Source organism: Corvus hawaiiensis, chromosome 7 (assembly GCF_020740725.1).
Source record: "Corvus hawaiiensis isolate bCorHaw1 chromosome 7, bCorHaw1.pri.cur, whole genome shotgun sequence".
In the NCBI taxonomy this organism is placed as follows: Eukaryota; Metazoa; Chordata; class Aves; order Passeriformes; family Corvidae; genus Corvus; species Corvus hawaiiensis.
In genome coordinates, this window is record NC_063219.1 from 7,937,395 (window position 1) to 7,959,085 (window position 21,691).

Genomic DNA, 21,691 nt, shown 5'->3' on the forward strand with positions numbered 1-21,691 from the left:
ATATTTGTTAATTAGGAAAGCAAAGATATTAAATTACGGTATTTGCTTGCAACTTCAAGGTATAGAACAAGTAACTAGATTTGGTAGAATATGAACAGAGTCTTAAATTTTTCCTTATACACTCTTAAAATGCCCCAGTTTGCTCTTTAGGTCTTCTTTGTGGGGGTTTGTGTTTGTGTTTTTCATTATTTTCCAAACATTAAAACTGTAGCTAGCGTTTTGAAGAAAGACATTTGATGAACATCTTGGTCCTTGTTTTTCATTTTCACTGATGATTTTTCATTAGTTTGTTTCTTATCATACTTTTAGTAGAATATACCATTAATCACCATCAAACACCACTTAAAAGGCATTGGCAGCATTTCTGACTTGGGCAGTGAACATTTTGCTCATTAAAAATTGAGTGGCAAAAAAAAAAAAAAGGACAGTTTTTCTAATTCAATGATCCTCTTTGGTTTCAGGTATTGATTTCTTTTCAAGAAGCTCTGTTACCTTATCTCCTTCAGCCCTGGCCAAGGTCTTTGTTGGTATCTAACATTTTGATGCCTGTTCTGTTGGCTCGCTGTTGTTGTTGCAGACTCACGTGCCCAGTTCTTGCTGCTTTCTTTCATTTGCGCATTTGGCATCATGGGTTCTGAGGTATGAGAGTCCGGAAAGTGTCTTCTAGTCCACAGCTTTCGTAATCAGTAGCAATTTCTGAATGTTAAAAATTATCATTTGAGTTGGTTGTCAGCATTTGTTTACGTTATGCTTAAATACAGTTAAAGATTTATTTCACTTGTTGGCTGGATTTCTAAATGATCTTGATTAATTTTTTCGTCTATAAAAACTGAAAAAAACCAATGGTGGACTTTGAAAAAGATAAGCTAATTACTGATCTGAAACTTTACTTATTCTGAAGAAGCTACTAAGCACCTTTGTTTTTCTGCATGGTATTTCAGTAAAGCATGTAAGTAATTTTTGCTTTATTGAAATTTTTGACATTTTTTAAAAGGAGAGTGTGACTCCAGATGTATATTTAATGGATACTAATGTCTTTTTATGTTAAATTATCATTTGATGGTTTACAGCTGACAGGTAGGCAGGATAAATGGCTGCTGCCTTTCCAGCAGAAGACTGGCAGCAGAGCAATCCCTCAGGGCAATGCTCTGGAGAGGCCGCTCCTGCAGCTGCAGGTCCTGCGCTGGGAACTGCCAGGCAAGCAGCGGCTTCTGCAAGTGAGGAGGAGTCTGGCTGAATTTAGGTTTGTGCAGTGTGTTTGTGATCCCAGTGCTGCTACAGCAAAGGAGGCTTATCCTCCCTGGCGAGGGAGGGTGCAGAGCTGGGGCTGGAGTTCACAACCTGCTGTCACTTGACGTTTGTTCCTGTATCGATGGCCCTGTTCTGTCGAAGCTCATTATACCGTTTTACAGATCAATTCCCTCCTGGATTAACTGACTTCTGCCAGTGTAATTATTGTGCTGTCTGAGGAGAGATGCTGAAGTCAGCACAGCTGTGTGTAGTGTCTGGGGTGCACACTCTGTGGTGACATGGAAGTGCAGTGGTGAGAAGGTAGTGGCACATCGTGACTGAGAAGGGTTTTTTGTTCATCTCTTTCTTTTCCCCTAGGAACAACAGCAAACTTACCACTGGCAAGAGAAATAAGTGAATTCTTTAACAAGGCAGAGAACACATACAAGAGGCACCCAGTTCATGGAGTTATTCTGACTCATCTCATCTAACAGATACAGGCATTCTTTGAAATTAAAAAAGAAAATTAAAAAATTGGAGAGAGAGAGAGACAGCCCTCTCTGGTTAGGGTGGTGATTGCTGGAGTGGAGAACCTGCCTTGGTTCTTCCTTATTCATAGTGATTTTTTGCATTTTCCATGTGGCAGAAATCTGGGCTCTGGTGTGCAGTAGCAATTGAAGAGAAGCCGCTGGGAGCTTCAGATATTCATCATTGAGGTCAGCGGGCTTGAGGCCAGAATTCAGTGAATTATTCAGTCCTGGCTCAGATCCAGGCAAATCTGGTTTTCTTTTCCATTTTCCCTTTTCTTTATCTTTATTGAGGTGCGTTCTTTATGGGAGCTGAGGGTTATGTTCTTTAATTCTCATGAGACTTGGGATATCTTGATGTGGGGCATTGTTTTCTCTTTATAATGCAGATATTGTGCTATAAATAGAGCAGAGACCACTAATTGAATAAGTGATAGTTATTTGCATCAGCTCTGTGGCAGATCTGACATGTACTGAATGAACAACATGCTTTGCAGAAAAAGCAGCTGTGTCAGTGGAAGCTGTCACTTTACATGGGGTGACATACAGCATCTTCACGTTGGAGGTTTTTTACCATGTTGAGATGTTAAATTAGACTTGAAACATGTTTTAAAATAGGTGTTTTTTTCAAGTGTGGGTAGTCCCTGTACCTTTTGTAATCCCAGCATGAACAAGAAAAACCTTGCCATGTTTTTTTTATAGACCATGACCAATCTGCCCCGCAATCCAGAATTCAAGGAAAAAGGAGTTTATTTTGCTTTGGTATATTTCCTTTTTTTAGGCAGATGGCTTTGCATGAGATGGGGAGATTAGCTTGGTTCTGTAGGGTGAAATTCAAAAGCTGTAGCAGCTAACAGTGGTGCTGAACAAAGGAGAGGGGGGAGTTGGAATTGCTGTGTGCATTTATTTGTTAATACACAAACCCCTGTTTGTAGAGACAGATGACATAAATATGTGATTGTTGACAAACCCAGAAGAAAATTAGAGATTACTTTTTTAACCTGCTGGAGACAAGTACACTGCCTGGATGCTGCTTGTGGAATTTGGTTCTGAGCCCATTTCTCAGTACTGTCTGCCTGCATGTGATGATGAGTGGCTGCCTAATGTGAAGCCGTGTTGTAGACAAGTCGTTTCCAGTTCAGACTTTTCTAAACTCTTTTGTATGTTGTCTTATTCTTCCCGACCATTCAAGAAGGAGAAAACTTTCTCATGCTTCCTTTTTATTTGAGGTACTGAAAGAGAAATATTTCTCCAAAACAACGATGTGTGGACTTACTGCTTTTTTAATTGTGGTGTTCCATGTTTTTTGCCGTAGAATATTTTTCCTAATGACTTGTAATTTTGTGTGTAGTTGATACTTAGGTATTTAGACTAGCATTTGGTTATCTCATTATGTTTATCTGGGTTTGAATTTGAGCAACAATACATAATAATGCACTTAAAAAAACCCAAGGTGTAGTGTGACTGGCTTTTTTGTCACTTGATGGAACAATCTTTATGGTTTACTGTCTCCAAAGTCACTGGATTGGGGATTAGTATGGCAGGATTAAATCCGGTTTTGTTTTGGAGCTTTTGTTGCAGTCAGATACCCCAAGAAAATGAGTGAGGAATTAAAAGCTGTGTGGGAGATTCTTTAGCATTCCAGTAAGGAAGGGAATTCAGTCATTTTCATGGCTCAGTGATTATGTAGGATACAGTTCCTGCTCAAGAAGCCAGGGCTGTCTGAGTAGAGACTTCTGATCAGAACTGGCATTATTTATTTTGTACAAGCAGCAGCACAACCCTCTTTTCCTGTAGATGCTGGAATGTAACTGGTGTCAGGGAAAAAGTTTCTTTTCAAGTTAGAAGTGTTACATGCACACCCCAGACAAAAGGTTTAGTGCAAGCAGCTAACTCCACCTATAGAAATAAGCTCAGAAAATGGCTTTTGATTTGCTGTTCATTTTTGCCAGGATTCCCAGCCTTTGGTATTTATAATAATGGTTTCTCAGCTAGGTGAGAAAGAATGCAAGACTTAGACTTGTCCTGATTTATTGGAGATGATGTTCTTAAGAGTCTGAGCTGTTCTAAGACTTAGTAATGCAACAAAATATCAGCAAGGGCATTAGGACACTGAGAGGGGATAAAGCATCTGCAGTTTGAAATGGGAATGAATACGGAAAAAAGAAATATTCATAGATGCACCTGCTCCAGGATATAGGTCACTCAGTTGCTAATACAGGAAAAAGTGGAGTTTGGGGTTTGTCGTGGTAAAGCACACATGAAAAAAATATGTGCTGTGTTTTTATTTCAGGAAGAGAATCTGCATAAACGTACTGAGGAGTTCTGAAGAGTACGAGATCTCTCCTGAGCTGAAAGCTTGCTTTTATTGAAGCCTGTAATACTTTATACAGCATCATGCTCTATACTTCAGAAAGCTAGATTTCAAGAAACTTGTCTTGATGGTAGCTTTCATTATAAAGAACTGAGAGAGACAATGTGTTTTAGCATCCGTGGAATCAGGGCCCATGGTTACATGGTCAGAAGTGGCAGGAAACAAGGGATAAATGATGGCAGGAACTGACACCTATTGCAAGGTGGTAGTTTTTGCAGTTCTTATTTGTTTTGCTAAAGTTTGCTTCTTGTCAGTCTGTTGGCAGAAAGTACACCATCAAAGGCCAATTGCTATGCAAAAACATTCACAGAATTACTATCAGGCTGAGAAAAAGGCAGGTTGAGAATTTGGAATGCAGCTGCTATCTGGGTCACTGGGGATCTGTAGCATGCTTTCTCTGTGAACTAGTTCAGTAGATGAAGTCTTTGAAGACACAGGCAAAGATCTGAGAGGAAAGTTTATTCAAAATAAACTTAATTCTTGGTATGTCAGACTTAGCAAAACAGCACAGGTTACTTTGTTGTCTTGAAAGTTGCATATTTTTATATCACTGTATCCTTCTGTAATGAATAGGGACTTGAGGCACAATGTGACAGAGTAAATGTGTCCTCTTTATTACTCCTGATGCTGTGTCTCATTCCTAATTCATAGATTTTTGCATCTGGGGTGCTGTAGGAGCACCCAGGTTCTGTGATCAACAATTTCCCTTGAACCATCAGAGCTAGTGTACTCTCAAATAACTCGTCTGTGCTTAGTAGGTTGAAACCAGCAGGTCTAGTTCCTCCTGCCTAATCCTGGCTTGCCAGGGGTGTCCCAGCACAGCTCCTGCGTACTCCTAGCCTCCACCTTCCACACATGGCCTCAGGAAGTTGTATTCAACAGGCTGCAAAGCAGCTGTTACATTTCTTGCTTTGCTTCTCTGGCACTAGTTGTAGCAGAAAACACGAGGTTTGAGAACACTTTCCCTGCTAGCACACGTTTGAGGGGAGGATGTGAGTGTGCTCAGCTTCACAATCAGCAGTAGGGAAGTATATTTGCTGAGAGAACCTGTGCTAGGGAATTCGGGGTTAGAAAGTTGAAGAGAATGAATTCATCTTGCAGAGGTCCTTAAGCCCAGTGTTCAGTAGGGCAGATTTTACTCAAGATGTACTCAGTTGGAATAGGCATTCCAGATCCATTCAGGAGCAGAGCTGGGTTCCTGGGAAGGGGCAGTCTTTCCAAACTCTGAGCCTGCAGCACAGAGCACGTGCTGGTGCATCCCCACCGCATCTCCCTTTCACAGCTACCAAAGACACACGCTGTACAGAGGGTAATCTTTGTGCAGTTTGCTGCCCTGTCATTTTGGGGGGATTTGGGTCAGGAAGGGATGACTCTTAGATCTTCCATATGAGAGAGCACACATGGACTGTAGTGTGAACAGGTTCTTGTGACTAGAGCAGCATCAACAAGGATGGTCCTGTGTGTGGAGGACCCTCCAAAGCACCACGTACCTTAACACAGCTTCTCAGGCAGAATGCAGAGCAAATGTGCGGCACCAGCAGTTCTCTCCAGTAAAAAATCATATGCTGTGAACTTCACAAGCAGCTGTCAGTAGTTTGTAGAGGATGTGGAAAAAGCCTCCTCGTGTCTCAGGTTGAGCAGCTGCCCTAAATTTGGAAATTACTCTGCGTGCCCTCTGACTGTAAGCACATTGTGTGCATTCTTGTAAACACCATAGTGACAGGTCTGCAGCTCATGACACTTGCATGGCATCATCCTGGTGATGTGTGGCGTTGTCTGGTGTAGCTCCTGGAAGCCACCCTGTGTGCCCTGCTGGGGTGGGCAGGCCTGGGAGTGATGTTCTTGCCTGTCTGTGTGTGCATAAGCCCCCTAAGTCTCACCAAGGGCAGACATGAACCCTTATTCTTTCCCCTCAGTTTCTTGTCCTTCTTTATCTTCCCTGATTATGCTTCATCACATGGACTCATAGAGAGTCTCTGCTGTCTGAAAGAAATCAGACTTCAGGGCACAATTGTCACAATGTGGAAATGAGACTATTGAAGGAGATGGGTTACAGGGTCAGTTCCTCCTGCTGGACTTCCCACATGACCCTTTCTCTGGCATTCCACATTTAGTGTTGATAGTGCCAGGTACCTGAGAAACTGCAGTTCTACCGAGGGAAGAGGCAAGAGGTAGCCTCTCATTGAGATCACATGAAATAAATTACGGCTTGTGGTGGGTTAAAGAGCAAAAAAAAATTTTGTCCCTCTACCTTCTGATATTCCCTGTCCCATTTTGAAAAATCTTGTGGTTTTGGTGTGGGTCTTACCTGAACCACTGGCAGCTATAGCAAGTTAAGCTGCATGACAGCTGTGGTGGGGAATGTTGGGGGTTTTTGTGTGTGTTGAACATGATGCAGTGCTTGTAGGTGTGAGTGTGAGGCACATATTGAGCTGTGTGCATTAGGAGGTCATGAAGCAGAAGAACAGAGAGAATCTCAGAGCCACTTCAACATGTCCCCTGCACACTGTGGTTGAAAGCCATTATTGATGTGACCACTGCACCCCAAAAGTGCTCTCAGGTGTGTGGAGTTTCATTCGATTAATGAGGGCTTCAGCCTGTGCCTCTGAGTGTTGGCTTGGATGCTTTTACTAAACACAGTGTGGTTATAGGCAGATTAACTGGAGCACTAACTCATTATGATGCAGCTTATTTTGGAGGAAAGAGCTGAATTTAGGTGGGTTTTGTTTGTTTGGGTGTTTTTGTTCATGTGTTTCAGTGTGGTTCCTAATAGTTCATCTGCTTCTTCTGAAATGTCTTCTTGTATTTCACTTACTTTTATTTTTTTTATTTCTCATGAATCTTTTACCTGTATTCAACGCTTGAACTTTCCCACTGGAGTGTGCATGTAGCTTTCAGGGTTTGTGTTGTAGGTTATTTTAGTTTCAGATCTGAGCAACCCTTTCATTACTCAAACTGATTTTAGTTTCAGAATCATTGGTATTACTGTTTTCATTTACTGCAAGTGTTATTGAGTAAGGCCATGCAAGATGAAGTATATCTTTTCACCCTATTTCCATAATGAAGCATGGAATTTGCATCAGGTTGTGAGCCCTAGATTATCATAGGATGGTGTACTCCTGGCAAAACTTTCAGACAGATTTGCTAAATGTATTAAGATTAGCAGCTGAAATAAACCAATCAAGTGAAGATGATACTTGTTGGTTTTATTTTCTGTGACTTGAGAGTAACTGAGGATCTGGAATCGGGTGGGTGTTCAGGCTGGAGGGGCCATCAGAGGCATTCTTAAAGCAGGGTTGGCTCTGAATTCAGACCCGGGAGCTCTTTCCTGCCAGGCCATGAAAGGCTTCAAGATTAGGGAACGTCTCTGGGCAACCTATTCCAATGATTGTTTATCCTTAGAGAGAAAAGAAAATCCCTCAGGTCCAGTCAGATCCTTCCCTGCAGTTGGTGGCTGTTGCCCTTCATTACCCTGCCCTCCATTTCGACAGAGCACTTGGCCCTTTATCCCTGGTAAACACCTGGGTGTGGGAAGGCTGTTGTGTAGGGCCCCCAAAGCCTTTCCTTTGCGAGGTTAAACAAGGCTCAGGTCTTTCATGTGCTTTCCCGTAATGCATGCAGATTGGAACAAAGTGGAGTTACACCCTCTGCTGCAGATTTGGGGCTGTTTCATAAATATGCATACAGTTGGCTCAGTCTGCTGAGATAGATAGCAGTGTGTAGCATGGTTATGAAACTTGGCAAGACACCAAATCTATTATTATTAATGACTCTCCATGGGCAAGGCTTCCAAAGGAAACCGATAGGAACATTCTCATGGAAGTTATTTTCTGTGAGGTAGCAAATCTGGTTGATGATTTGTATGTGCTAATGTGAGCTAAACTGGAGAGAAGGTCAGTGGTGTCAAGATATTTGAAAATATTGGCCATTTTGCTGGGATGAAGAAGGACATGCTTGCCCTCTCCACCTATTATAGAATCTAATGGAATTATAAAAAGTTTTTCATGTAATTGTGGAAAACATTTTTCCTCTGTTTTGAAGCATTTCATTAAGTGACTGAACAGGAGCAATGAGTGGTTTTATGTTGGGTAAATGCAGGATTTCAGTAGATTTTGGAACAATAAAAGCTGTTAATAACATGAATTGTGGCTTGTGATAAATATCACAGGAGCTTATTCCATTGTTTCTGGGAGCAAAGGAGAAAACTTACTCTCACTGGGCTGCAGTAGAGATTTTCTTTGGATTACAGACCACTGATGTTGGGAAAATCCTCTAATTAAATTCAGCAGAATAGAGACCCAGCAAAACATTTGTGAGATCCTGCATAGTTGGGGTGCAGCATTGGGCAAAAGAATCTGTCATGCCTGTTTGCCTCTTAATTAGTTGTCAGGTTCCTTTTGTGTTTTTGTTGGGTGTTTCTTCTTAAGCACAGTAGAGAAAACCTGTCCCTCAACAAGTTTGCTGGATTCTTCAGCGTTCCATGGAGCAGATTGTCCCAGCAATACTTAAGTGCATTTGTTTCCCCCCAGTCCAGCTGGCACAATCTCAGAGGTGCTGAATGAATCTTGAGTATTTGGGAGGAAGAAGAAAGTGTTTACTGCCCCATTTTTAGCTTCGGTGTCAATAAAACCATTTCCATCGTCCTAGAAAGGTTTCCATGGTGCTAAGTTGTTTTCCAATTACTCCCTACAGGACTTGGGCCAGTTGCTGAGAAGGGAGAACTTGTTTTGTGCTGGAGACAACACAGCTGGGGCTTCAGCTGGCTCCTGGAGCACTTCATCCAGTGAGGAGCTGTAGCCAGGCAGTAATGATTCCGAGCAGCAGTGGCTGAATCATTAATGTGCTCAGCACTGACACTTACCTGGATGGCATCCATGGGTGCAGAGCAGTTACATTATTGTGGTGCAGTCTTGACTCCATTGTTTTGCTTTAGCCTGTGATCTGCTTTGACAGAACTTCCTCTTTTTTGAAACTTTTTTAAACTCTGAGGAATAAGACTTAAAATAAGTAGGAATCTGCAGTAATTTTTCTAGTACCTGATGTTGTATTCATTGTTATTTTGTGATTTTTGATAATTCACTTTATGAAACTCAACTTTAATAAAAATTTCTATATGAAAGAGACTGTAGCTTGTTGGGTACCCTTGTTTTGTTGCTGCAATATGGATTTCCTAATTCTTGTAATAAAAAATTCCCATTCCACATGTACAGAGGTACCCTTAGGAAATGTTGTCCTGCAAACTTTAAATTCGATTTTCTCCATATATGCCTTTATACCGTGGCCTTCTTCCAAGGGATTAGAGAATCTTTTCCTGCAGGTTAAAGATAGATATTTGTAATGTTCCAGCAATGTCTTTCTTGAAGGAGTAGTATGAGATTTTGCAGCTTTAGGGGAAGAAAAGTATTTCCAGACAGGAGTAGTGACCAGTGTGTTATTGAAAAATATCTCTGAATGGAACAGTAGTTGTCCTTTGCAATTAGTGAGTAACATGCCCTGATGTTTGAATTTCTGCTTTGTGGGGTGCATTATGCCATGGAGTCTGTGGATGCGTATCTGTCTTAGGGTTTCACAGCATTAAATGTCATGTTTGAACAGGTGCTGCTTTGTTTTCCTGTGGTTTTATTTCCTCCTTCTGTCAAATTACGGGGTTGTCAAATCAAGGAAATTGCACAGTTTTTTTTCAGCTTATTCCAGTCACAAGCCACCACTAGGAATTTCACAAGACAAACCCTGTACCTGACCCATTAAGATAAAAAAAATGAGATGATTCATGCTGCAAGGATACTGGAATATTCTTTCTGTCCAAGTGTATTGACTGTTAGAGGGCAGGTTTGACAAATCATTAGATTTGTCTATAAGAAATGGTCTCATTTTGTCAAGATGCTGCTGCTGACTGATTTATTTTTGCTGTTTAAATGATGGAGGTTTAATTGTAAAGTCCCTGAGTGGGAAATGCATGTTTTTGGCTTATCCTCTAATAGGCACTTCCCTGTTTTTCTTGAAGGTGTGTAATATAATGTGGGGTTTAAGACAGCATATTTAAAATAGAGTATTATGAAGATTTTAATATTTCCCTTCCTACCTTTTTTCTCCAATATTCTGTAACAAAGTGTCAATTTTTAATATTTTCATTCTGTGAACTCTAATGCAAGGTAAAATGATACTGGCAGTGATTTAAAAAAAAATGAAAGAGCAGCATTACAGGCTTAGTATTAGCCAGTAAGTAAACTGAAATGAAAAAAATAGCCTTATAATGGCCTCTTAAATGTCTGGGCAAAGCTGTTTTATTTTGTACGTTTCAAGAGCTCTTGCTAGCATTTAGTTGCTCATTTTAATCTCTTTCACTTGCAAATTTATCTTAATTTGAAAGATTAGTTTTATTTAAGATTTTATTCTTGTAATATTAATAATTTATCTCACTTATCTCAAATTACAGAAGACGATATTTAAAATAAATGACTCCTAAATAATGAAGCTCTGCAGACTGCAGTGTTTCATCTTGTCTGCTGCCTATCTCCCTTGCCCCAGGAAGGTGAATTTCTGCTTCAGTGTTCCATAGTAACCACAGCTCTGAGAACCAGGGTGGCTGATTCAACAAAATAGCAGCAAATCAAAATGCAAAGTTGCTATGGTAATTGTGATTCTCATAGGTTTATTGTGTCCTGCGAGTTCTCATGTTCTGTCTAGGGTGATGAAGCAGTCTGATTTTAATTTGTGAAGAAAGCATCTAATGGTGAAAAAAACATCTTGCAGCTCCTTACCAAATGAGCACCCTGCAGCAGTATATGCTATGCACTTAATATTATTCCAGTGAATTTTTTAAATGACATAGGTATGCCATGCAGTGTTTAAAGGAATACAGGAAAAAAAATCCCATCTAACCTTCATGGCTGCTTTCCTGTATGAATTTCATGGCTCTCGCTTAGGTAGCCCATAAAAATATAGAATGGGGAATTTTCTTTCTATTTTCTATATCTTCCCAGGAGCACTTCAAAGTGCTTGGGAGTGTGTTCCCACTGGATAGGAGACTGAGTCGTTAGCAGCTTTATGGATTAGACTGATGACATTCTGCTGCAGTTCTTACAAGCAGGATCATTCCAGGAAGGTGTTCATTGATTATGCAGCAGTAATCATTAGGGATACAGCCTATGATCATCTGGTTTATTTTATTGATTTTGCAGGACCTTAATTTCATCAATATTTGGTTCCTATCAACATTTGTGGAATGATTGTCATGCTTATGCAGTTTATGCATCTGGTCTGAGATCTTGGGTGGAAGTGTAACCACATACAGCTGTTGGTTGTAGGAAAGAGTTATTTTTGTTTATTTATTCATTCAAATAACTCATCAGATCCATCCTCTCTTATATACAACAGATCTTTGGTTGAAAAAGCTGATAATTTGCCTATGCAATAGTACAGATTTTGGATACTGTGGCCATCCAGACTATAAAGTAATGCAAACCTATTAAAATAATTGCAAGCATTAAAAATTTGCTCTTTTTTTTTTTTTTTTTTTTGGAAATGTGGTGGAGTTTTGTCATTTTTTTTTTTTAAATATGAAGTCAAGGTAGTGCTGCAATCAGTACCTGTACAAGTGTGTCATGGAATGAGATGGATGGGAATTTAATGTCTGTTGGGAAGTACCAGGAGTGTCTAAATTCTTTCTCATGTGTGAAAAATTACCTTATACTGGGCAAATATCACATCAAAATGTGGCAGCTCAAGTTTGCTAGAGTTGCATATTGGCCACATTTAGTCCTGATTAAATTTCATTGTTCCTTTAAGTTGCTTCTGAATTTGGAGGAACTGATTCCAAAAGTTGTGGGGAGAGCAGTTCATTGGTTTACACTGACATAATGCTTATTGACTACTTTGGAAATTCTTTCAGTGCCTACGTACTAATGAGGCATAAATTAATATTTTTCAACAAATATTTGAGGATAGGATTTCTATTAAGAATGTTTTGCAGTTTTCTTTATCTCTCTTCAAAAAACAAACCTCCTTTTCCTCTTGTTTGCTTAAGATTTGTATTTACATATGCACACACATCCATAAAAAATATAAACCTGTGAAGTATGTTGGTTTAAAAGGTAAATAATTATTCTGTTAAAGTGAAAGAAAATAATTATTCTGCTGAAGTGAAATGAAATTGTTGTCAGTAAATAAATGCAACTAATAATCTTTTTTCTGAAAGCATCAGTAAAATGCAGTGTTAATTCTATGTAAAAAGTGGTGCCAAGTCCATGAATACTTTTGCTAGGAAAAAATGGACAAGGTATGACTGAGGTAAGTATTCTATTTCTTTAGTGTGTTGGGGTTTTTTCTTTATTTATTTACTTTTGTTTCCTATCAAAATCCCTTCTAGAAGTTAAAAATGCTTTGTTCTTATTAGTGTAACACGTAACACTTGCTCCATTGTGTCAGTAGACAGACAGCTTCTCCATACTGTCTGAGACAGTTTTATTATAATATGAAACTACATTTGGGCTCTGTTTTGAACTAAATTAATAGTTAGTCTTTGACCTACTAATTTATTTAGAATCTTGAAGTTTTCTCTGGATCATGCTAATTTCCCAGAGGCAAATCCCTGGCAGTTTTTTAGTCTACTAGATTAGAAGTGTCCCTTTAAAGTGCTCATCCTGATGGGTTCGATTCAATGCATTTAATTTCATGTAATACATTCACCACTCTTTTTAATGTGAGGCTTGCAAAAACCCTCGTCTTTAGAAAAGTATTGGTCTTTTTTCACGATCAGTGCTCTCACTGGCTAAAATCTTACAGGGACTCATCATCACAGAGATTACTCCAGGATGGATTGAATTGTGGGAGGAAGGAGACTGAGCAGAGCTCTGTGAAGGAAAGAGGACAATATAGAAGGCAAGGGGAAATAGGAAGTGGGAAAGGGAGTTTTCAGAACACGATGAATGTGTAGAAATCAGATGTATTTTTTTTGAGATGACGGCAGATTGTTGGGTTTACATCTCTTCCTGCATTGTTAGTTTGTTCAGCTCTTAGCAGACATATCCAGTTGTTTCAAGAGATGCAGCCCCTCCTTGATGTGGCACTGAGGAGTCAGAGTAGCATGTGAAATGTGTTCTTAGGCTCTATTTTTAATTTTCCCAGTAAGGTGGGAGGAAGTGCCACCTGAATACTGTAGTGTGTGCTGAAATGATGCATATATTGACATGAATGAGCTTCTAGTAAATAATTTCCATTTCCTCTTAACCCATGTACAGATGCTTGACAGTTCTGGCACTGTGGTCTGTGCCTATCACAGCCATGCTGGTGAAATAAGGAAGTGTTTCTCTGTAACTGAAATAAAGCATTATTTGAAGCAAATGTAAAAGAATCTGTTTGAAAAGCTCTCAGTCAGACTATAATTGTTCTTTTTCCAGCAAAAGCTCACTTGAGCTTCTGATGTGTGACAAAGCTTAGGTAACAGTGTGTTAAATTTTTTAAAATTTCTAATCTGTTACAGTTTTTCTTGACTGTGAAGCACCAGCTTGGTGGAGACACCTAGATCTGACTAGATTGGGTTAAACTGCCTCCTGTAAATGACTGTAACAGGCACTGCTTGGTCCCCCCAGGATCTAGCCTTAGCTCCCTCATAATTGAGATTTTGTTGATGCCTTCTGTGGAAATTGGTTGACCAGAAATAGGGCAGTGGGAATACTGTGGTGTCCTACTTTCCCAGACCCTGTTTTGCTGCTTTGTCCTTGGAAATTGGTGATGTGTTCTGTGTCCCTGAAGAGATGTTTGCCAAAGCTCTTCTTTTAAATATACATCCTAATGTTTGATTTTGCATTAAAATATTTTGAGGGAGTGCAGAGCTACAGAACTGTGCTGTATAGATATGTGGATTGGCTGTTCGTATGCAACTGCAGCAAATGCTGATTAGCTCTGTGCTTCGGTTTATTTAATTTTTACAATATCTTTGTATTGTCTAAAAGCAGTTTTCTGTAAGTGTCTGTAGCTGAACCGTGGTGACCAGCACCCCTGACATGGAGCAGTAAAACATCAATATCTTTTCTCCAAAGGGCATTTCAAGGAGCAGCCTGTACTTGCTTTAAATTTAGAGCCATAATGCTGCCGTTTTGCCTAAAGATCCACCTAAATAAGGCAATTTTTAGCAACTGCTGCAGTCTGTGTCTGTCCTTATGTACCCCTGTTCTTTATCATTCATTCTGGGGTTAGTGTTGGGTCCCTGGCTGGAAAGTTCTAACTCCCCGAGGGATTCTGGAGAGGGGTGGTGCAAACTTAACCTCCTGCTAAGTGCGAGAGTGAAACTGTCAGTAGTTGTCAACTTCCAAGTATTTTCTTTTTGCAGCCAAGTGGAATGATTATATTTGTTGCGTGTGTTGTTCTTATCTAAATCTAAGGTTCTCTTTTCCTGAGAAATTGATTTTTACAGCTGGTTAGGTATTTGCTGAATTTTCTCAGACCTTTTGTGAACAGGGTGAGCTTCTTTGCTTCTCAGTTCAGTCATAGGTTGTTGAAAATAAAATACGCAGATTGTACTTACAACTAATTTATAAAGACAAAGTTAAAATTTCACAGGGCAAAACACTTGTGGTGTATTTTTTATTTTAGCAGAAGTCCTGTTCCATTTTAGGGAGGAAAAATAATGTTCTCCTATTTAGTTTCCGCTATTGTTTTAAATCAGAGGAGCAGCATATAAAACATCCTTATAAAGAATCATGTAATTAGTTTCTAAATGAGATATCCTGATACCAATTTGGAATAGATAGAATGATTTGTGTAGAGTTAGAAAGATCTTTATGCATGTATATGCCCATTGGTACTAGGGTCTATAAATTACTGTGTGGAGTATGACAGGATAAAAGAACACTGATAGCTAACAAATGAAGCCCACATTTGGTTGTAGAGGTTATTAATTAGATTTGCAGGTTATTTGATAGCTATGAGAAGCATAATTGAAAACCAGCCAGAGAGCTCACCCCAGTGCCTGACAATAACTCTCACAGTACACCCATAAAACTGTTATAGGAGTTTAGGGGTCACCTATTATGTCATTTTAATGCACTGTGCAAGGCAGAAAATTCAGTCCTGTGTCAGTGCTTTGTATCTTGCTCCAGAACAAAGGTACTCACAGATGGATGGTGAGCTGTGGGGAGGGGGCTTGGTCCAGCACTAAATCACCCCATAGCCCTCTGGTGCTGCCGCAACTCCCCTTCATGTATGTGGATTTTTAATGAACTGAAGGTGCAGTAGGCTTTTACTTTTTCAATCTATGCTTTTGTAGTTTGTCACTGCTATTACTGTAGTTCTAAGGAAATTCTGAGAAGTAACGATTGGTGTTTGTGGGCAGGAGGATGGCTTTTATATGACCTTTTTTTACTGAAGCCAGATGTGTGTTGGCTGTCTAGATTATATGTTTCATTGATTTCCACCCCCATGGCAATATCCATTGCAATACTGGATGTGTAGTAAAACCCCATATTTTTATTACACATTTTTTCTTTACACATCAGTGCACCTTTCATATCCCTAATTGTGTTAAGCCAAAAAATACGGTGCTTCATGAATGTAAAAGATGGGAAAAGGGTTGTTCAGTCAGCTAAGACCAAGAAAATGGCACAGCCCAGGTTTTCTCTGGCTGGGTAGCAGGGAGCCTGGTGTAGGCAGTTGCCATAAAACTCTTATCAGTGTGTGCCTTTTCTGGCATGGGTTTAAACATCTCTGGGCAAGGGTGAGAGGAGTCCCCTCTGAAAGACGGACCTAATGAATGATTTAATTGTAGTTACTGTTCATCCCATAAGGTAATTGCTTAACTGGGTAGTTGTCTGTGTGTTTGAGATGAGTAACTGCCTCCTTCCAGGTACAGAACCTCTTTGGCTATAGGAATTTGGTGATAAATAGGGAAAGGGACTTAGGACTGGGTTGCAGAATGTGTAGGAATTCTTCCTGGGCAGTGCCCTGTGTGTGTGTTTTCACCACCATATCAGTTAATGATATGTGTAGTTTGGCATATATTGGTGCCTGTAAGGGCCCAGCCTTGACCATGGTAATTAAATCTCACAATAATGGTAACCAGATGACATGCTTATGTGCAGGTCAGAATTAAGAACAAATTACATGGACCATAACTGAGATTTTTTGCACTGGTACATTTGTACCCAGCTTGCAATTCCAAGCTGTTCTTTGGCTTAATTCTGTGATACGATTTCTGAGTTAGGCCAGTGACGTGAAGCCAAATTCTTCCAATTCAGGCATTAGATGTTTCTCAAAGACATGAGGCGTCATTTTACTGACCAGGACATTTCTGAAGGAGCTAAATATGGTAGAAGGCCTTGTTCCCCTTTGTCTGAATAACTGCTGTGTTTCTATGAAGGTTTATCCGAAACATTTTAATGCTGTGGGAGCTGGCATTTCCAGTGGACCTGCCAAGAGAGGAATCCCTTCCTCCGAGGCAGCACAAATCAAATTAGCAAGGACTGAGTTCTTTCTTCTAATTGTGGGAGTTCTGTCAAATCTGTTTAATACTGAGATACAGCTGACCCACTTGTGTTTGGCACGTGTCATTGACCAGAAAAAAGCACAAGGTTCATCCATTGTTTAAGTTTGCAGCTTTGCTTTTGTTAAAAAGTTAACCAACCATTCATTTTTTTATGTGAATTTTTTTTCAGTATATTTTATTGTGATTAAAATATCCTACTGCAGTTTCGATCATAGTTGAGACTTAAAAGTGTCCTTAAAGACTTGTAAATCAAGATATTTATAAAAAGGAAAAGAAAGACAATATTTTCTTTGCAAATTAGGTGTCTTGGATGTTACTATGACATTGTTAATAACTGAATGCCATTAAATCTGTGATAAATTTGCACAATAAATGGATGTGAGGCTTGTGGGGGGGTTGGTTTGAGGAGGGAGCTGGTCGTGGGATGTCAAGCTTGGAAAGATATAGATCAGTGCTGTAGGACCAGAACTACAAACTCTGAGCTCTAGGGCCATGGGATTGTTGTGCTCTTAACTGGGCTGCAACAACTGGTCTCCAAAACTATGGTGAACATGGCTGTGTGAGTAAAAAATTGTTGTTACTGTTGGATTCTGGCTTTTTTTCACTTGGATTTTTAACACGTTATTATTTCACAAGCATTTGGATAGAGGCATAATGATGTGTCCTCATGTCTTCTGTTCTGTTACTGTTGAGGAGTGGAAAGGTTAATTTTTTAAAAAAGTCTCTCCAAAACCATTGCACCAGAGTTGCAAGTGACTTGTTGGCAGGGTATATTCTAGTTGATATCACCAAATCCAAGTGCAGGCAGGGCATGACTCCCTGCCGAGCAGGAGACGACTTCTTCCCAGGAAGACTTGTTTTAGCGCAAAAGAAAGGCCAAAGGCACTGAGAGCCAGGGGTTGAGTCTCCTTTAATCTGTGTCTGGATATTCAGGGCTGTGAGGTGAGCACTCCTCTCTGGAGTAGCTGCTGCCTGTATGTGACAGTCACATAGGTGGGGACTCTTCCAAAGCTGCCACTGGAGAGCCTTGTCTCAGCAACCCCCCTGGGATTTCAATCCGCATTTCCAGCCTCGCGTCTGCATCTCCTCAACACCCCTTCAGGCAGAGTATCACTTTTGGGAAATGCTGTGGCAATTTCTATACCCATAGGAGAAGGAAGTAATCAAAGTTCAGCATGGCTAAAAACAGCCAATGATATTTGTCAGTTCACCATGAGAGAGTGAAAATAGCACAGTTTTCTACAGTTTTACAGTCTTTTTTTTTTTTTTTTGGGAACCCAAAGATTCTAAGAAAGTGGGGTTTAATATGGCTGTGACTGAAGGAGATGAGAGGAAGAAATAGTTTTGCACAGAACAACCTTTGAATTTACCAACAGCTGGAGGAGAGCTGTGGCATTTGCCCTCACTCCTGTATTTTCTTGTTAGGCTTTTTGTCAGCAGGAAATGGAAAATACTCATTGAAAGTATGGAATGATTGAAAGAATGTCTCTTTCTGAGTACATTTTAGGTTTTAATTTTTTATGACTTATTTCAGCTGTTAAAACTCGGCTCTTTTTCTCCTGACTTGATTCCAGCTGTTAAAATACCACTTTATAACAGGCATTTCTGGTATTGCTTCTTACTGGCATGAGCTTGAATTTTTTACTGCTGAATTTCGTACTTTTAAATACCATTTCATTATATACTCCTGACTTCCAAACGATTTCTGGATAATAATATTGTACACAGCCTGTTTCTTCTCCTCTGTAGCCTTTTAACTAGTCATTGGCCAGGGGCAAATGACCTGTTTTTCAAGTTTTGGCAGCCACTGGAATGATGCTAGTATCTGTGTAACTGGATCAATGCCTGGAGGAGCTGTTTGGAGCCCATAATTTGCTGACATGACATAATTTTTCCCCCCAATCATTATGTGATTTAAAACTCCTCTAGCACAGCAATTTAAAGAAATTTTATTCTCGAAATATCTTACATAAGGAAAAAAAACCCCACCCAGATGACATTGTTCCAAGATTATTGTGCATTTTCTGTTTAATTCTGTTAAATACGTTTGAGTATACTGGGTCTTTTTTTATTTTTCTGAAAATATGTATTAATTTGCTCAAGGAGATGTAGATTTTTGTATAACGCTGCAGAGAATCAGTCTGGCACAGCTGGTAAGTTTTTGCTGTGTATGTGGTAAACAGTAATAAATTGAGGCCAGTGTAGCTTTTGTTGTGTGCAGGTCATTTTTTGCATGAATATACGATATGCTCCGTGCATATAATAGATCTAAATAAATACTTATTTCAGAGAGGCCCAACTTGGGCATCTCCACTACACACTGGATTTTTTTGATGGATTGCACTTGGCTCCTCAAGACCTATTCATTTAAATCAAGGTCAGTGGCAGTAATCTCTTGGTGCAATGTCAATCTCAATTATAGTGGGGATAGCATAATGAAATTGAAGTATGATTTTAGGTAGATACATTTCAAATAACTTAACTTGACATTTGACCTAAATAGAAATGCATATTCGTGATGAATGTATTTGAAAGTATTAGGATACAAAGTAGTGCAGTGGTATTGAATAGTAGTATATCTGTAACCAAAATCCTGGAAAATTTGTTATTTAAAATATTTTTAACAGTGATCCATAGATATTTTAATTTCTAACAATAAATTAATTTTATTCTTGAAATAATGTGGAATTCTGTCCCTTTTCACATACTGTGAAAAGACTCCCTAATAATTTATTTGCCATCAGGGTGGAAGAGAAATTGAATGTGGTTCAGAGCACCTTGAGACTGCTGTTCAAGTGGATTTATTATTTTCAACATACTTTTTAGTCACTGTAATTATGATCTCTGCAAGGCACTGGGTATGGTACGGACTATCAGATCTTCTAATTGGCAGTAGAGAGATACTGTTTAGAAGTTGCAATGTCGGAACTGAAAAGTAGCCCGGTGTAAGTCTGGTGGGAGATAGTAGTTTAAAACAGTGTCTGGATGCATTTGGTTGCTTTATAATAACATTACACATGTAAATATAAATGTGTTGTCCCTCTGTCTGTAGACATCAGGTTCTCTGCTTTTACAAACTCAAGGTGCATCTTGAAATGTGTGTCCCAAGCCAAGGGTTACACTTGGATAACAAGACCATCTGTATTATCAGTGTGATATTGCAGAGCATATTAAATCTCACGTCATCACAGATGCGTTCTTCAAGCTTAAACAAAAAGGGGAAGATTACTTTGTAATTTGGTTTTGACTGGGTTTTGTTTTGGGGTTTTTTGGGGGCTTTTTGGGTTTTTGTTTGGTTTTTTTTTTGTTTTGTTTTTGTTTTTTTTTTAACTGGTTAGTTACTATGTTTGTTGAGTTTGATAAACACTTTTTGACGCCTTTGTGCCCTGTCTTAAGGTTTTTTGTTTCCCTCTTCTCTGGGGTATATAATTGCATGGTTACCCCTGCCTTTGGCTAGAGATAGAGATCCACTGTGCAATGGATGAATAACAAAGACCTGAACTCCAGGACTTCTTTACAAGTTTATGGTCCTTAGTTGTGATGTATTATCATGACCTCCTATTTTTCTTTTTGTCAATAGGATCTGTTTTTACGCTAAAAGTTCAAGTAAATGACATCATCAGTCATCAGTACCTGCGACAAGCGGTGGTGGAGGTGTTTGTGAACTACACCTTGACAAATTCTACTCTTACTGGGAACAATGGAGCAGTGTTAATAAAAGTCCCCTACAAATTAGGATTAAGCTTAACTATTGTCTCATACAAGGATGGCTACCTGCTGACACCTTTGCCTTGGAAGACTGCAAGAATGCCAAGTACGTAAGCATCTTACAGTCCTATTATTAAACTGTATCTGGCAGTAATTAAATTTCTCTCCCAAGCTGTCTGGGTAGTTACTGTCAGCTGAACATGACTCAGTGAAGTCAGTCAAGGGAGGTGATGCCTGTCAATGCAGATCTAAGGGTGAACGGTCTGTTAAACTTGTCAAAATTCTGATTACTCTAAAACACAAAATAGCCCTTTCTAAATCTAAGTAGGTTATGTTGTGACACACAGTGAATTCTTAGAAATTTTTTTGCCTAGATTTAGCAAAGAGCTGTTAATGTGTTCTGACAAAAATCCTGTTGACCTGAGTGGTTCCTGGAATGCCAATGCTTTTTGTCCTCTATGACAGGTATAACCTGTTGTTACAGCTCCCCTTAAGCAGTGTTTCCTCACAGGTTTTCTTGTTTAACTACTGCATACTCTTAAAAAGGTACATGATTTTTTTTAAAAAAAGAGACTTTTAAGAATTCTAGTCACTGTTTATCCATAGAAGGTATAAAACAGTAGCAAACATTCAACAGAGGTCTTTCTGCCTAAACACTAAAATTGCTGCTCCGGATAACAGGAGTAACTTATTTAGTCTTCATGTACTCTCTGGTTTATTAAGTGCTCTGTTCAATATTTCTTTGGATTTGGAGACCTTGGAGGATTTTTTTTGGTTGCACGGTGTAACAGATATTACCATTTTCCACAGTATACTCGTCCGTGACGCTCTCATTATTCCCACAAAGTCAAGCTAATATATGGCTGTTTGAAGATACTGTCTTAATTACTGGAAAACTGTCTGGTAAGTTCTGTGTATGCAGGCTGTAATTAAACACTTTGTGATAGCCATCTGTACACACATGGAAAAAAATTAAGCATCATCTTATTCTCATGTAATACCTATCCACTCAAAGCCAGATTTTCTGTTAATTACGTAGCTGTATGAGGGGCTGTGACAAGTGCTAGACTGGAAATACATAAATCATGGAGAAAGTGGGTGAAAACAGGTTGTTATGCTAAGTGGATTTCTGAAGAGTAGTAAAAACACTGTTTGTGTGTTTTACTGTGGCTAAGACAAAATATTACTCTTTTACAGATGCCAAATCTCAACTGAGTGTTCAGTTTCCAAAATCTTTAATAAAGCTTCCAACGAATCATATTGCAAATGTTACAGCCTATCTGACAGTGCCAGAGCAATTTTTGAAAGTGGACAGCTTTCTCTATACAACAGGAATTATTCTAAATAAATCAGGTATGTGAGTATGTTGGT

General features: G+C 39.3%; 1 protein-coding gene across 1 annotated transcript in view; it reads left to right on the forward strand.

The window, feature by feature from the left end:
- Positions 1-21,691, forward strand: part of FAM171B (family with sequence similarity 171 member B) — a 32,422-nt gene that overhangs the window by 1,197 nt on the left and 9,534 nt on the right. The window contains exons 2-4 of the mRNA XM_048309804.1: positions 20,193-20,426; positions 21,131-21,223; positions 21,518-21,673. Coding sequence (XP_048165761.1) covers positions 20,193-20,426; positions 21,131-21,223; positions 21,518-21,673 — 483 coding nt within the window. The remainder of the gene's footprint in view (positions 1-20,192; positions 20,427-21,130; positions 21,224-21,517; positions 21,674-21,691) is intronic.